Consider the following 17,062-nt stretch of genomic DNA (forward strand, 5'->3'; position numbering starts at 1 on the left):
ACAGCCTGTTTTGGGCTTTATCTCCACCAAGATACCTTGCTTTCTCATGCGTTTTGACATTCGAACTTTTCCAGGAGAGTTCTAAGGTAAGGGTTTCAATTTTTAGCTTGTTTCTCATCATTTTAGCAAGCCAATCTATGCCCTTGACGCCATTTTTATGTCTTTGCATTTGGAGTTGCTCGGTCAAAGTTTGTTCTACATTTTGGGCATTGCATTTCTCTAACCATCTCCACATGTCCAAATTCAAACCATATTGTGTGGATTTCAAAATCTATTTAAGTCTTTGACTTTGGAAAAATCTAAAATCCTAAATCTCTTGGATTATTTCAGATTTGCTCAAAGTTTTGGATAAAGACTTGTCTTTCTCATTCTTGGTGGAGTTGAGGTAAGATTTCCTTGGTTATTATTCTAAGGCATTTATATATATTTTCCTTGAAAGTTCTTGCAAATCTTTGTCATTTCCATTTTCAGATTTGCATTTCTTTTGTGTACATAAAGTTGCTCCTTCTATCTTCCGTCTTCTTCTCCAAGTTGCATATGCAAGCACTTGTCTTACTTGCATATGCAGTCAGGTGTAAAATCCCGTTTCTAAAAGAAAGATAAGTTCGCTTTTCCCTCACATGTGAATGCAAGTTAAAACCTCATCATTACGCATTCCATGAATCTCCATATGACTTCCTTATTGTTGAAGTTTTTCCCACATGCTTAGCGGATAGAGTTTCACATTTTGCACTTGTTAAAACATGAGATGCTCAATGTGCTATTCATTTTTCCCCATGCTCACTTAATTCCAAGCTTGCTGGCTACATATGTAATTCACTCCAAAAACCCAATTTTGACTATTTTACTCATATTTTAGCCATTATGAGCTTGACCCATTTGTTCATTCTCTGTCCTTAATCATTCCATCCATATCTTGTCGAAAACTTGTCAAAATCTTGTTATGGATCATTCACATGAAGACGTTCTCATTTTATGGGATTTTCATGTGATGTATAGGTGTACCATTTTGCAATGTCAAGAGAGCCTCCTCTAGCAAAGGTCAAAGATAAAAAGAAGATGAAGTACCAATACGATCAATATCATAACTCCATTCCATCATCACAAGTAACATCATACTGTGATGAAGTACGAGATACTAATATTTCTCATATGAACATTGAAGATTTCCTTGCAAAAGTTGATGCTGCAACTACTAAGGATATGGTGTGGATCAAGTGGAATCACATTCATTTTTTGTCCACTTTCCTCTTGGCAGCTCATGAATTCATCCTTGCATGTGCAAGACACTTTGATGCAACCTCTCGAACCATCAAAGACCAAGATGGTAATATTATCATTAGTCTTGATCCTTAGACTATTGATCATATTTGTCATGTTCCTCACACTCCAGTTGTTACAAATATCACAAGGAAGAAGGCTATGGAGTGGTGGAATGAGGATACTGCTTATTGCACCAAGTTTGTCAATGATAACTGGTTAATCACCAAGAGGCCAAATATCGTCACATGATCAGTAAAGGGTGTGCGTTGGTGTGATTTCAAAGAAGAAATCAATGATCTCATTACATTGCTCAATCGCTTGGCAGGCCTCAAGGATTCAAACACCTTTGAACCTTGGATGTATAAGTACATCTCACTTATAATAAAGTCGAAAAAGAATGTGTTTTGGGCTAAATTAGTAAGTGATTCAATATTTGAGCAATTGGTGAACGTGTTGTCTACTGGTGTGTTTAACATGAACTCCTACATGGTATATATTGCTGCTGCCTTGGGTACCTTCTCTGGTTTGTCAACAAAACATGACGTCCATAGTTCATGTGTGGGAGTACTATGAGCAATTGCCTTTGAGGCAAAGTCGGATACACTTCAGAAGGGTTCAAGATGCCTTCTTTGGGCATTTTATGTGTTTATTTGATAAAGAACTTCCAAATAGGTGAGTATTTGATGATTAACAAAGAACAAGTTCTGCAACAACTCATGAAGGATGCAAAGGCAACAATGATGAAGATTGGTGAGAAAGAACACATGATCAATGGATGCTACAAAAAGATGTCATGTGAAGTAATTACTAAGAACGGAGAACTCAAGTAACAAGAAGATATCCTTACAGAGTTCACTGAAGCAATTCACTTGCAGGTTGAAGTGGATGATTTCAATCTTAGTATAATGAATACATTTGCAAGATGGAAGTGTTCACTTGATGAACTACAAAGTAAAAAGGAAATTTTTATTAAGTTTTGGAGGCAGTCAACACATATCAAAGGATCATAATGGTTGTTGAGTACAATGGTGAGCCTGATGCTGAGGTTGTGCAAAACTCACTGCAAAAATTTGCAAAGATTGTTGAAACATTGTGAACATTTCAATTTTACATATATTTTAAGTAGAATAGTAATAGAGAAGCTACATGTAAAGAGCATTCATGTTGTAAATACAAAATTAAAGATGTCCCTGTATAGTCAGCTCATGTAGTTAAGTTGCAATTGCATTAGGCATGCAACTTTGAATAAAGTCATAGTAGTTAGTTAGAGATAAGACAAGGTGGTTGAGGTTGTTCGACTTTTTCCTCCACCTTTCTCTTTTCATTTTTCCTATATAAAGAAGAGAGCTCATTATAAATAATCATCTTGTGTTTTATAGGAGAAGGTTGGCCTTGTGACTAGAAGGCTTTGTATTTCTTGTTGCAAATCTTTGAAGTGAATAAAGAAGCAAGTTTTTCCCAAACTTTGAGTTGTGATACTTGGAGTTAATCTTTGTCTCTTTCGTTGCATTGATTGATTCATCTTTGTTACTTCTTGTGAATCATTCAAGAATTTAGTGTTGATTTTGAAAGACATTGAACTTTCAAAAACAAGATTGATTTAGTTTGATAATGGCTGCAAGTACTAAGAATTAAAGACTTTAAGCTTTACTTCTTTGTATATAATTTCATATCTGAATATTTGATCAAAGACTTTGAACTTTGTTAGTTGTTTGTTCTTTTGATCCAAGAAGACTGCTTGTAGGAGACTTCGGGTTCTCACTATCAATCACATAAGTTAAATTATAACTCCTGTCTTAATGTTGCTCTTACATCAATCCTTAAGCCACCGGTATTACCGTAGCAATAGATTCCTTTTGTTAAATTGCAAATAGTTGTTGTTAGTATAAGATCATTCCTAAAAGAAGAGGAATTGATCTCGTGAATCACCCATTTGTTAATTCCAGTTAGGTCTCTGTTGTAGCCAACTATGGTAAGAAGGGAGCCTTCCCTATTGCAAAGAGGAGAGATTTATCTCATGACCCCGTTGCCTAAAGTTCTCATTTTGTAAGCCGTGGTTACAGTGGCTTACAAAATAATTAGCCAACACCACTACAATAGAAGGCCATGGTCTATTTAAGGAACTTAACCCACCATGCAAGTTATGATCTATCAAGATGAGCTTAAGCATCATAAGATGTCCATCATAAAAGAAGATTAAGTTATTGAAAAATTGCCACCTTTCAATAACTTCTATATATACAACTGATAATCATTTGGAAGTCATCACTTCCTCGTGATGTACATAGGGGGTAGGCCCATTAAAATCATGCAATTACACACATGGATCTTTAGACTCCCTCTGAATATCAAATCTTCTGAGCTCTTCATCCAATGTTGTCTTTGATGAAGTGTCACTCCCTCTAAATTTGATATCAATCTTCCTTTTCCTGCAAGCACATCCTTGGAAAAGATCAAGGCAAAAAGCTCTTATCTTTATGGATCTCTTTATAGTAAATCTACTCCAATTAATTTCTGCAATTAGTGGCGGGTCCCTCTATACCTATGTGGTATGCATAGACAATAGTTTATGAGAGTAAGCACGATCAGTTCATACCCTTCTTGGGTTTCGGATTTCTATTAATATGGAGACCATATAATATCAACAAATTCGTATACCTTTAAATTATATAAGTTGGTCATCCTTCTTAATTATCCCCTTGTTAGCATGGGTCCGCGTAAATGTATTTTCTTGTCACTTCCTTTATAATTGCTTTGTCCTTTTATGGGCTGCTTTCAAATATATTTCTTCATTTAATACTGCACTAGCATCACTGGTGGATTCCACCATCTTCACTTGGCATACAATTGATTGGTAAGCATTCCTTTGTTTTGCTGTACAAATCCTTTGTATGCATCGTATTATTCGTTCACTCCTTTTTCAATTTATGTTTTCCGTTCTTTGTATATTCCCCCTTATTATTCATTTCCTCCTTTTTCAAATCCCTTATGGAATAAAATGATTTTAAGAAAAAAAAATCATTTTCTTGAAACTTATGTCAAAACAAAAGATTCCATCTAAATGTGCAGTCGTGCTGAAATTCACATAGAATTACAAGTTGACAAGTAGGTAATTATTGCGTCAATTTCATCTCCCTTGCGGTGTCTTTGTGCCAAAATGTGATGTTTCAGTCTAGGTAATGTGACAATATCATCCAAGCATGTTTCGATTTAGTCTAAGGACTGCAATTAATCAAGCTAAGCATAACAGTTTTTCATAGTTTACATGCAATGTTTCAACATCAGGTACCTCCACAATGACAAAATCCAAAACCTAGCAAAATAATTGTTTCCAATACCAAAACGAGTATGTCAACGATAGAAAGCCTTGTGAGAAGTAACTGCAAATGCTTGTCAGTAATTAATGTTAACGCTGCACTCCTCCATTACAAGGCCCAATCAATGATTGAAGTCATCGCACACCTATGCTTTTCAAATCAGCACCTTAACATTCATTTCATATTCTCTGCCATGATATTGAGACTTTGTCTACTTAATTTAAATCTGCATCCATGTTTTGTACGTTCATGGCTCAAGCTGATTATTTGGTTTCATCTGAATATATGAAATGAAATCTTCCTTCATGATCGATGACTGCTTGTTGCTTCTAACAATGTGTGAATGGTTGTTGCATAAACTTTGGTTAGACTTAGTTTCTTTTTGCACTAAGAGATGGTACTCGCTATGCACTCCCCATTTCTCTTTCATTCTATTCATTTGCATCTTGGCTTTGATGCCATATTGTTTTATGAGGATCACTCCAAATGTAATGGCATTGCCTATTCAGTTTGAGTTTTTCAAAGGCAGCAATCTCTCTAATATTTATATTGTGGATGAGGCATGGAGAGACATGTCTCTTCATTAACTCCCACTAGTTGAGTCAAGTGCAGGATGTAATATCCGCATTTTCAGGTTTCCTTGCTTTGTAGTTGGCACTAAACTTTTGGGCATGGGTCATCCTTATCAAAGTGCTATTTGATGTTACTAGCAAGTCCACATAGTCTAGACTTAGCGGGCTCATATGACGTCTTCAGTTTTAATTCCAACTTCTATGTGGGTTTTCCACAATTGATGTAGAGAGCATTTATTTATATTAAGTCATATCGTTGGGTTACATTAGCATCATTAATCATTTGTATCACTCTTGCATAGTCAGATTTAGATTCCAATGCATTTTGACCATTTTTGCAACCTGGGTGTAATAGTGAGCTATGTTGATTAATTTTATAAGGTTGCTATTTTAATTAAAGTATTTTAGTGTAATAGTTCGTTGGAACTAGTATGAAAAGTTTTAAACATTGGGGCACTAAAAAGGAAAAAGTGGTCTTATGTGTCAAAATCATAGTAATGAGAATCACGACGATTCACATGATTCATGCGATTCGGCGATTTGATTCAAGCCAAGCGATTTCTTGTGGATCGATGAATCAAATCGGTGATAAAGGGTTTATGAAATAAGTTACTAAACTTCAAGGGTTTTTTTAATTTGCCGATTCAATTCGGCCTTGCCGATTCCTATCCGATTCCAATTCTCGTTACTTTGGGACTTGGAATGTTATAGAAATGAGACATTTAATTAATGTAGTGTTATAACTGTGTTTTCTAGAAAGTTCTTGAAAAGATTATAAAAAGGGTTTGGGTGCTCATTTGGTATAATGCATATTCAATTTCTCTGATTGAAACCCTAGTGGTTCAAAAGACCGAACTTGGTTTGTCTCAATTTCTGGAGGTCAAAAACATTTTTGAGGAGATTAGTTTCAATAGTGAAAGATTCCAACCTAGTAGGTGTTTTGGCGGAACCATCCAGGTTTCTCATTTGCAATTCAACAATGTGGTTGGACATTTGTGATGTCTTCTTCAAAAGAAATGTTTGTACATTTGTGATTTTATAAGATATTTCTATATTCACTCCCCAATGGGCATAAAGATTCATCTTTGCTATGCATGCTATTTGTAAGAAATGTCGGACATAGAAATAAATTTAAATTTGGTCATTGAATATTATTTATAAGTCGACGAATGACAATTTAGCATGGCCTGAATATTAGGAAAGGAGGTCAAATGGGAATAAGAATATGAATGGACACCATGATTTATGGTTGATCATTTATGATGTTGACAGAATGAGTGATTGAAGACTCTACGGTGAATGCTTTTGCAAGGTGATGGGGTTTTAACGTCGTGCATTACATTGGAGGCATTTGAGTACTTTCATTCTTTGAGTGTTGGCCGCAATAGTCTTGCCAGATCTGATGTGAGAGCAGTGGAGCAGATGCATTGGAGCTCTAAAGAGTTTTAGCTGGGCAAATGTAACGTACCAAGCACCAAAAGGACAAAAAAAATGCAGTGATAATGAACAGAACTCAGATCAGTACCAATCAATATCAAATGAAATTCAGATACAATGCGATAAGTCTTTTCAAGGTTGCACAAATTTCTATTGTATATCAGGCGTATCTCTCAGGATTAAAAAAATTGCAAACCACAAATATATGAGTATTACTTGATTCTTGTCTCTATGTAATTACAGCACAGCTATGCTTTTAACACTTACAGCTTATAAAGCATTGTGTAACCATATAAAAATATTTAGGCACCCATTATTTAAGAAGGCAACCTTTTACAACTTAATTGAAGAAACTACCTGCACAGAAAATTCAGGAAAAATACAATCACTGAGTACCGATTAGAATACAAACCCATTGTAATTCCCTGAGAGGCAACCATAGGAATATGATGAAAAGGTCTTCTCAGTGCTTGTATATATTGTTCACCACCTAGAACTGTGACAGGGTAGATCTGGACATAATACCAAACCCATAAGACCAATATATAGCACCATAAGTCATAAATTAAAATGAAAAAAGGCATTCAAAAGACCAATACCAACCAGAAGGGCATTCTTATTTATTAAAATTGTCTTAGCTGTGATAATATAAAGTTTTGCAGCATAGGCATAATACTCGTGAAAATTAAAAAACACCAAACACTAGGCTTCTGTGTATGTAAGTTACTTGAAAATGAGCTCAAACATGCATTATGTATGTTTCTCAAACTTGGGAATTTTTTTGGCTATTGATTTATGCAAATTGTATACATTATCAAGATTACATATGGAAGATTACAGATTAAATACAGAAAACTTGTTCAGCAATAATATTATGTTAAAACATTTGCAGTAAGTTTCTCAAAGCATGATAGATTATTTCAGTTTTTAAAAAATGTCTAGAAGAATTTTACCGTACTATAAGTCAAACAAACATTTCAGACATTCCTCTGTCAACATTTTATATAGAAATTTAATTTTACTAAGAAATGCAAGGATACGTCTCATAAATGAGAAAAAGAAAGGCATTTAAAAGAAGCTAGAATGAGAAACAACCAAAAATTACATTAATTTACCTTCAGGTGCAGTTATGTCCTGTGAAATGAACCGATCTAATTTTACTTATATTTTTGCTATGCATTTGACAAAATATCTTATACTAATGCTGTGTCAGGCCTAATAGGTGTACAATAGCAATATATGTTACGACATATATATTTTTCTTAAAATACAGATTAACTCATAGCTAAGTTGCTGATTCGGGTTCGGGGACGGGTTCGGGTTTGGGGACAGGTTCGGGTTTGGGGTTCAATTCGATGGTTTAGGCAATTTTTTTTTGCCCCATTTGGGTTCATGGGTGGGTTCGTGAGTATATATATATATATATATATATGCAAAAAAAATAAAAACTCACATAGTTGTAAAAGTAAAAGTAAGTCATTCCATAGTATGAATATATCAATGTTACTTGATTATTGATCAATGCCAAATGTCAAAGATAAACACTAAATACTCACTCATTAATCTATGCTAATGTTGTAAATAAAATCATACATTGAATTACTAAAATGCAAAATGGAATTTCAAAACATAGACTACTTCATCAAATTGATAGATAATAAATTATGACTTAATAAAGTTTGAAACTGTGAAACATAGTGATAAATCATAAATGACTCAATAAGTCAATGACAAATGTTTAAACATAGTTTATCAAAGATGCAAATGCTCTTCAAGGGTCAAATGGGTCGTCAAAATATGAGGGATCAATGGTTTCATCCTCATCTATATCATTGACATTTTCCACATCATTGGAATCCAAACCGGTTCCACTAGCCCCAAATGCAGCCACATCCTCCTCCTCGTCCTCCTCAACATCTAGCAAGGAAATTCTAGATATATCTTGGATAGTCATATCCAAGTTAGAAGTCTTAGGTAGTACATCCCACATCCCACAACTTCTCTGGTCCCTTCTTATATCCTGGATCCTTGCCTGATAGGAGGCGCCAGTTGTTGTGAATAAATACCAAGTCCTCTGCTTTCTTCGAACCCAACCGGTTACACTTCACTGAGTGGATAAAGGAGTATGTACTCCAATTCCACTCAGCAGCAGAAGAGCTCGCAACCTAGAGAGACAACCAACAAATTTTAAAAAATTAGCTAAGTAATTTTACAATACAATAGGAATTTAAGAGTGCTAATTCGACAAGCTAAGTGGCCATAAGAAAAGGAAAAAAAACTTAAATACATACTTGTGACAAGATCTTAATGGCAAGAGGTTGGAGATACATGTAACTTTCCCCATGTAAGTACCACCATCCAATGGCATCCAATCTACTTTGGTCATTGATTGCATCAGGCTTTGCATTTTTGCTTGAGACAAAATCAACAAACTCTCTCCTAACATTTGATGCCACATCAAGATCACTAAAGAGCCTGTTAAGTGCCCTCGTATACCCAGCAACAACTTCAAGATCTCTATATGGTGCCACTCTACCAGGAATAGGAAGTATCTCACTACTATAATATCTAGGAGAAAGTGCATATGCCAGGAGGTGTAACGGTGTAGTCATCTTGTTCCAACGATTTAGAACAATTTTCTCCACCTTACTGTACAAGGTATCAGGATACTGCTCTCTCCTCTGAATGACCTGGGATGTCAAATGATGTACATGTAAGTTATCTTGATATAGTGTTAATAACTTAATTAAAATAAAAAATCAAAATCTCTCAATAAACAAGGATAAAGTATTGTATAAAAATTTGAACTTATTGATTTTATTCTTTCTAGCATGGAGTCCATGGCATCATATATGTTCCCCAAACAAGGCTCATCCGTGTCGGCATACCGAAGCATAGACATGATGGGCTCGGTGAGTTCTAATGCATATTCCACCCTATTCCAAAAATCATCACTCAAGATCAAATCCTTTACAATTTTGGCCTTTTCTGTATCAGCTTGCTTCCATCCACCCCATTTGTTGCTAATAACCATTTGATCCAATGCCTCTTTCACCCTCACAAGTCGTCTAAGGATGATTGTGTGTGAAGCAAACCTTGTTTCAGCAACTTATTACCATGTTAATTCAAATTGTAAGTTAATATGATAAGTTGATAAGACAAAAATTTAAGAATATGTATTAAATTTTGTAAAGTATGACACAAATTAAAATGATAAATGAAGCTAAATAAAGTTTAAAATTTACCTTCAATAATTCCAATCGGGAGAAAGTTCTGAAAATTGCTTGTGACATATGGTGGTTTGTCACAAACATTTGGATCTGCTCACCCTCCTCATATACATTTTTCATCCATTCAATTTGGCTGCCCATTGTTTTCATCACCAAGTTCAAGGTGTAGACAGTGCATGGTGTCCAAAAGATTTGCTCATATCATGCTTCTACCAAAGCACCTGCAGCCTTACTTTAGCATTGTCCGTTATTACTTGGACAACATTGTCAGCTCCCACGGACTCTATGGATTCAATGAGAAGTTGGGCAATAAAATTTGCATCTTTTACTTTCCCTTCACAATCAACCGCCTTCAAAAACATTGCCCCCTTGGGGCAAACAACAATCACATTTATTAATGGATGGTTTTTGCAATCTTTCCATCCATCAGAGACAATGCTCACCCCCATTTGGATCCAAGAATCTCTTATTGGTTTGAGGAGGTTTTCTACATTCTTTCTCTCCTTATGCAATATGGTGGTTCTCAACTTTTCATATCCAGGGGATTGGTAACCATGAGGTGCATCATTTATTGCTTTCACCATCTCTCTCCAATAAGGGGATCTCACTAGATTGAATGAAACACCATTTGTAATGAGGCAACGCCCAATCTTTATGTCAGCAATTTCTCTCTTGTCATTTTCAAATGCCATATCTAATGGGCCTCTCTTGCGGGATGCAGGTGTTTCTATTTCATCTTCATCCATAGATGGGGTAGGTAGGAAGGGATGTGGTTTACTAATTGTTTGGGAGGGTGGTGTTGGTGGTTTTTGCTTTGACTTATCTTTTTTTGCCTTTGACACTAACCTATCAGCCTCTTCTTGTTCTTTTAACATGCCTGCTATTTGAGGAGCCCCTTTTTTACCTCCCTCTGGGGGCCCGTCACACATGGAAATCCCTTGACCTGGTGGACCTATCAAATGATATTTAACCCGGAAATAGGAGCTTCTATATTGGTTTTGGCAAAAATTGCACTTCCATATATACCCTCCCCCACCAGCACATTGCTCAATTCTTGTTGTATACTTCCAAAAAAGAGAGCCTTTATCAATTTTAAATCTTTGGGATCCCACCCCACCCACTGAACCCTGACTACTCATTCTTGGATTCTTGCAATCTATAAAAACATATTAAAAAAATATGTCAAAACTTATACAAAACTTGACAAAAATTTAGAACAATAAATATAAAAAAAACTAAAAACAAACTATGAAAGAAGCAAAAGGAAAGATCAAATGCATACCTAGAACACTCAACACTGATTATTTGAAGGATTTGAGACTTCACAAACAATCTCTACAACCTTCTCTTCAAACTTGCAAAATGGCCACACCAAAATGACAAAGCAAATGAGAGATTAGATGAATGAAATGCATCTAATAGGCCTTACTTTAGGGTTTGGCAAAAAAAAAAATTTAAAAACATATTTTTAATGCTTTTTTGGGCCACTTTTTGGCCCCACCTGCGCAGGTCCGCCGCAGACCCGGGCTCGAATCCGGACCCGGACCCGAGCTCCAGGGTCTGAATCCGGCAACTTAGACTTATAGTAATATTTTAATAATTAATAATTAGTAATAATTTTTAATACTAGGATAGCATGTCAGTAGATCAATTACATCCATTCAGCATAAGACTAACACATACAACATAAATTATTATTAATTTGTTTATATGAACTAGCACTTGCACTGAAGGGAGGTGCATGGGATACGCCGATAGGTGTTTGATTTAAAAAAATAAATGAAGTTGTACATAAGAAAAGGAAATGTCACTAATAACTTCTTAAAGAGTATATATTATCACATGATTACTAAAATGAGAGGATACAAAGTCTTTGGTTTAATGACTATCAAGAATGTTCCAAAACTTCTCTTGTTAATTAAGGAGAACACTTACAACTATTGTTGATAGAAATTGAGGATTTTGAGTAATGGGATCTCATGCTTCTAAGAGTAATATGAAATCACTTTCTTCAAACGAAAGTTTATGGTAATTGATTGTATTGCAAAGTTTTGTTCTTCCGTCTTTAGACAATGTTGAATATACCTACGAGAAAATAATAAAACTAAAAGCTAGTCATTTCCCAAATAAGTAGAGAACTCAGATTAAGTAGGATCTATTTTCAATTTGTAGTAGGCAATCATAGTTTGATAAAAAATAAATCTGATTTCTATTTTTAGTAGGGGATCATAGTTTGATTAAAAAAACATACATCTTACCTCAAGTTCATTCATATTGACTCAACAATAATTTTTCAAAAACCTACTACAAATGCATTCTGAATTAGGAATTTATTAATATAGACTCTAGAAACAAATTCATCAAAATCATGTTAAGTTTCAGAGTACCTAGCCATCCAATCTTAGTTTTTGACACACTCATGGAAACCAAACGTATAATTAGTCATTGCTATCATTAATCATTCTTAAATATAATTTAAAAGACACTTTTAGCATAACTTAGATGTTTTCCCCAATTAACAATCTAAGAAAATCATTAACAAGTGTCAGATTTAGAATATCTCAAACATTTAAATGGTATTCGAATCATTGAATGGTTGAAGTAAATCGATTATTAAAAAACATAAAATATTATAGTTCAATACAATAACCCTAGATTTTCTGAAACCAAATATTACAATAAGAAGTTATGTGAATATCAATAAACAATAAAAAACATTTAAACATACAACTAAATATGAGGTTTTGGAAGATCTATGAAATTACAAAATGAATTTAATGAAAACGATTAAATGTGATCGTACAGACATCTCAAACTTTTGAGATATCTTTTTGATATGTGTGGTTGCATTTGATTGGATGGTCCAATGAATGTTGTTGCAATTCATTTCCCCTAACCTGAGGAAATCGAGATCAATGCATTTAGGATCAAAGAAATATTGGGTGAGTTTGGGCTAATTTACAAGGTAAAAATTTGTAAGTTTTGCATTGTATTTTTAATTCATGGGGTCATTCGAAGTATTAAATAGACTTAGGTACACTAAGATAAGAAGCCGTTGAGATACAATATTGTATAAAATGAGTATATATTGTTAAATAAGTTGTATTTTAGTGTTAATAGTGTTCAAATATCTTTGTTACATTTAATTATAGCTTTTAAATATTTACTCTTAGAATGGATGAATGTCAATTCAAACTCATACAAAGTAAGGGAGTATAGTTTATGCCATATCATTATTTTGACAAAGCTTTATAAAAAATTAAATGCTCTTATCTGATTACAAAAAAGCGTACTCACTTTATTAAACATTTTAATTCTAAAGGGTGATTAGCTCCTTTTTCATATGACTTACATTTTAGTTTATAAGGCAAAAAAATATAATATATATAAATTTCAAATAAAATTATTTTATTTACTAATGCCCACATGATCAAATATTATAACAATTGTTGTTTTTCATTGCAAAGTGCAAGACATGGAGGTGTGGATGTATATATTCATGAGTTTAATTGCATTTTCTATCAAAGAGAGCCATAATAAATTAAAAGAGACCATAAATTCCAATAACATTTAGAAGATAAGTAAAGTATGATAAAAAATTAAATATATACTATTTAAATCATCAATGTTTGTGGATCAAGACAACTATTTGTTTGAATTATATATATGTAGTAATTATATATAAATGCATTAAACATTTGACGTTAAAGATACAAATATTTTTTAAAAGGGCGGTTTCTTTAAAAATATCTACATTTTATAGAATATAATGATTAACCAACCAAATTATAAGAAAGTAACTACATAAGATTGATTCTTTAGAAACACTATAAAACAAAGATTGAACTACCAAGATATGATGAACTTTTTATAGGTAGAAAATATAAAGCAAAAACTTCAAATAGATAAAGCAAAATCAGATGAGTTGTTCCCTCTATTATCATTTGAGGACTTTGGTAGATATGTAGAAACAAAATATGTGAACTCTTTAACATGATGCCTTAAAGAGACGAGTCACATAGAATGTTTCATGTGTAAGCACAAACCATGAATGCCAACTATTTGACAAGATGGCTCACGGTTCAAAGATTTCAACTTATGGAATGCTATCTACATTAGATTTCTCTCTGAAAATTAATTTGGCAAAAAGCTGTCTAGGAACTTTTAGGGAAATTCTTTTGGTTGGTGTAAAAATTCCATCCCTCAGATCATCCATGAGATTAAAATGTCGTGGTTTGAATAAATGCAGTGTGCACAACTACAATTATTGGGTACGCATGTCCACATTGTCCTACTATTCTATTATTGCAAGTGATGGATGAATAGTAATAATTTAAAACTATGATCTAAAAACTATTTTCTTGTGGTTGTTTATGGGTGCGAGACATTTTTAAAAACATTACCAAATAATTTACATTTCAAATTATCTCTATGTGAAGAAACAAGGGGGCATAGATAATACTAGGTGTTACAATATTAGATATATGAAAACATCCTAATATAAAACCAAGAATTCAAAGATAATTTGAAAACTACTTTAGAATGAACTAAAGGAAAAAAATGATCTAGCTATGCAAAGATTACACAAAAAATTAGCACTGAAACCATAGCATATGGCTTACCTCACATCATGTTGTCAATTATGTCAATGAGAAAAAGTGGATAGAAGTTGTAGGAATATATTACAAAACCCTATGAAAAGAAAATATTATGCAACAAACTAAAACCAATCCCTCCACAAAAACTTTGCTCACTTTTTATTCTTCGTAACAATAACACAAGACTGGAATTCAATTTCATATTAGATGTCATGTCCCCACTCTAGCTCAATCTAGCAGAGACATGTGAGTTAGCTTATTATGGGGTCTTCTAGGCTGATAGGGTTGGATAGAGACCCAGTATGGTTATTCAGTGTTGGGGACTTGGTATTCTGGCGGTTAGTGATCAGTTGGGAGACGTTCCTTGCTTTTAGGAGACAGTTCCTATATTTATGGGGTTCATTCCTACTTTTTAGGAGGTATAATCATGCACAGGGTTGGGTTTCCATGAGTTTGCTCTTTGGGTTCAGTTTCAGAGGGATAGAGCTTGTTTCCTAAAATTTAGGAGCATCCCTAGATTTTAGGGATGAGACTGCCAGTGGATCCTTGATTTTTGACTTCAGTCATAGACAGGTGACAGGATGATTTTATGGTTTGTAATGTCAGTTGGGTATTTTGTAGCTATTTGGGTTATATTTTTAATATTTCCTAAGTTAGCGTTTAATAATTAAATAAGGCTAAGTTAATAGCCATTTTGGAGTAATAAGGAGAATTTTGACCTCATTTGGATGCGTACCCTTTGGTGTGATAGCTCGTTGGAAAGGTCTTGAACTTTTCTAAATCTTTCTCTTTGGTCTCAAGGCGATTCAATGAACGGATTTATGTTTATGGAGAAAAAGGGTCATTTTTAGTAACATTGCCACTTTAAAATAAGACTTAAATCACTTTTGTAACCCAATGCCTTTTGGAGTCACTTTAGGGTTCGATTTTCTTTGGAAGGGGTTATAAGGAGATGGAGGCGCCATTCCTCATTCATATTATGCATTTTAAACTTGTTTACAAATTTGCTCTGCTTGGGCGATTTTATTCTGGGACGCAAACCCCAGGGTATTTACTGGCTGGGACGTAACCCTTAGCAGTATTTGGTCTTGGAATTTTCAGTGGTATCAACTGTTATCAGGGAAGGAGGACGCCATTTCAACTTGGGTCCACAGTATTGTTTAGCTGGGCACGATTATTGGTACATGGTAAAGTGAGCCTTGCAGCAGTAGCCGCCATTTGCAGCACTTTGAAATATAGTCGGATAGTCAGCAGCAGACGTATGCATGTTCACAGTCCTTTTCCATCAGCCAATTTGGCGTCATTGTTAGGGAAAATGTACTGGATTCTTTATTTGGTTCTACAATTCAGAGATCTGCCTAGTACGATTTGTATCAATTTTGATTTTACTGCATATTGTTATTTGTTTTCAGACTCTTTTCATATCATTTACTCCTTCTCATTTCTATGTTGAATAATCATCAAAAACGCAAAAACAAACAAACTCTTTTGCATTTCCGTCTAGTTCTGCAAGAAAACTTTAATAAACAGGAAAAACAAAATTAAAAAGAAAAAAATATAATAAAGCTACAGCAGATTAGCAGCAGAGATCCATCAGGGATCTTTCAGTGGTATCAGAGCTTACATCCTGCCAACCTGTAGGGTTTGTGAGAAATTGTTACAACAGTTTTTGGCATCTGGGTATTGGATAAAAAGTTTTGATAATTCATTTCAGCATCTAGGTGCTGGCTAAAAAGTTTTGCTAAATCATATTGGCATCTGGGTATTGGATAAAAAGTTTTGATAATTCATTTCAGCATCTGGGTATTGGCTAAAAAGTTTTGATAATTCACATTGGCATCTGGATAGTCACTAGTTGGTGGATTGAATACAAATCTATGCATCCTGGTGGAGAAATACACAGGTTCTACGAGCGCAGGAGAAACCAGTGGCAAGCAGAGGCCACCAGAGACACACAGATACCAACTATGGGTGAGGCACAGGGTGCTGCTGGTGACGGCATGCCTATAGAGGCAAAAGAAAGAGAGATGGTGCGGACCCTATTCACTACTCAGCCTAGGATTGCTCAGGCATTAGACAGATTACAAGATACCTTGGAGCGTTTGGAGATGGGTGGACACAGAGGCAGGCAAGGCAGATCAGTTTCAGTGGCTGGTAGTCAGCGCAGCCATCAGTCCCATTCTTCAATTGGGAGCTCCCTTCATTCCAATAGGAGGCATCGTCATCATACACCTACTACAAATAGGCCATTGCTTCCCCAATTCATACCAAGTGAACGGCTAGCACAGGTGGAACCACCAGAAGTGGGGTTTCAGGAGTCAGTTTTGGCGGCCACAGCTGAGTGGAGAGCTCTACCTCCTGAGGTTAGGGATGTCTTCCCTCTTCCCCAGTATTGTGCACAGCGTAGAGATACAAACAGGTTCAGGGGAGATCGTGGTAATAGACTACCACAGCAGTAGCAGAATTATGACCTCAACAGAGCTACTGGGAAGATTACATTGGCCCCATATAATGGCTTAGGAGACACTAGCGCACGAGCTTGGGTCCACAAGCTAGACATATATCTTTCATTAAGGCCCATGCCTGAGCGTGAGGCTATTCAGTTTGCTGTGTTGCATTTAGAGGGGATTGCCTATGATTGGTGG

General features: G+C 34.9%; 1 protein-coding gene across 4 annotated transcripts in view; it reads right to left on the reverse strand.

The window, feature by feature from the left end:
- The window catches only part of LOC149535014 (uncharacterized), a 286,870-nt gene that overhangs the window by 9,686 nt on the left and 260,122 nt on the right, over window positions 1–17,062 (reverse strand). For all 4 annotated transcript variants that reach the window (XM_089806713.1, XM_089806712.1, XM_089806711.1 and 1 more), the window contains one exon: window positions 7,002–7,101. In XM_089806713.1, the coding sequence (XP_089662839.1) occupies window positions 7,002–7,101 (100 nt within the window). The remainder of the gene's footprint in view (window positions 1–7,001; window positions 7,102–17,062) is intronic.

The sequence above is a fragment of the Cupressus sempervirens genome, chromosome 10 (genome assembly GCF_028749045.1).
Source record: "Cupressus sempervirens isolate cs-2001-9-10 chromosome 10, ASM2874904v1, whole genome shotgun sequence".
Classification (NCBI taxonomy): domain Eukaryota; kingdom Viridiplantae; phylum Streptophyta; class Pinopsida; order Cupressales; family Cupressaceae; genus Cupressus; species Cupressus sempervirens.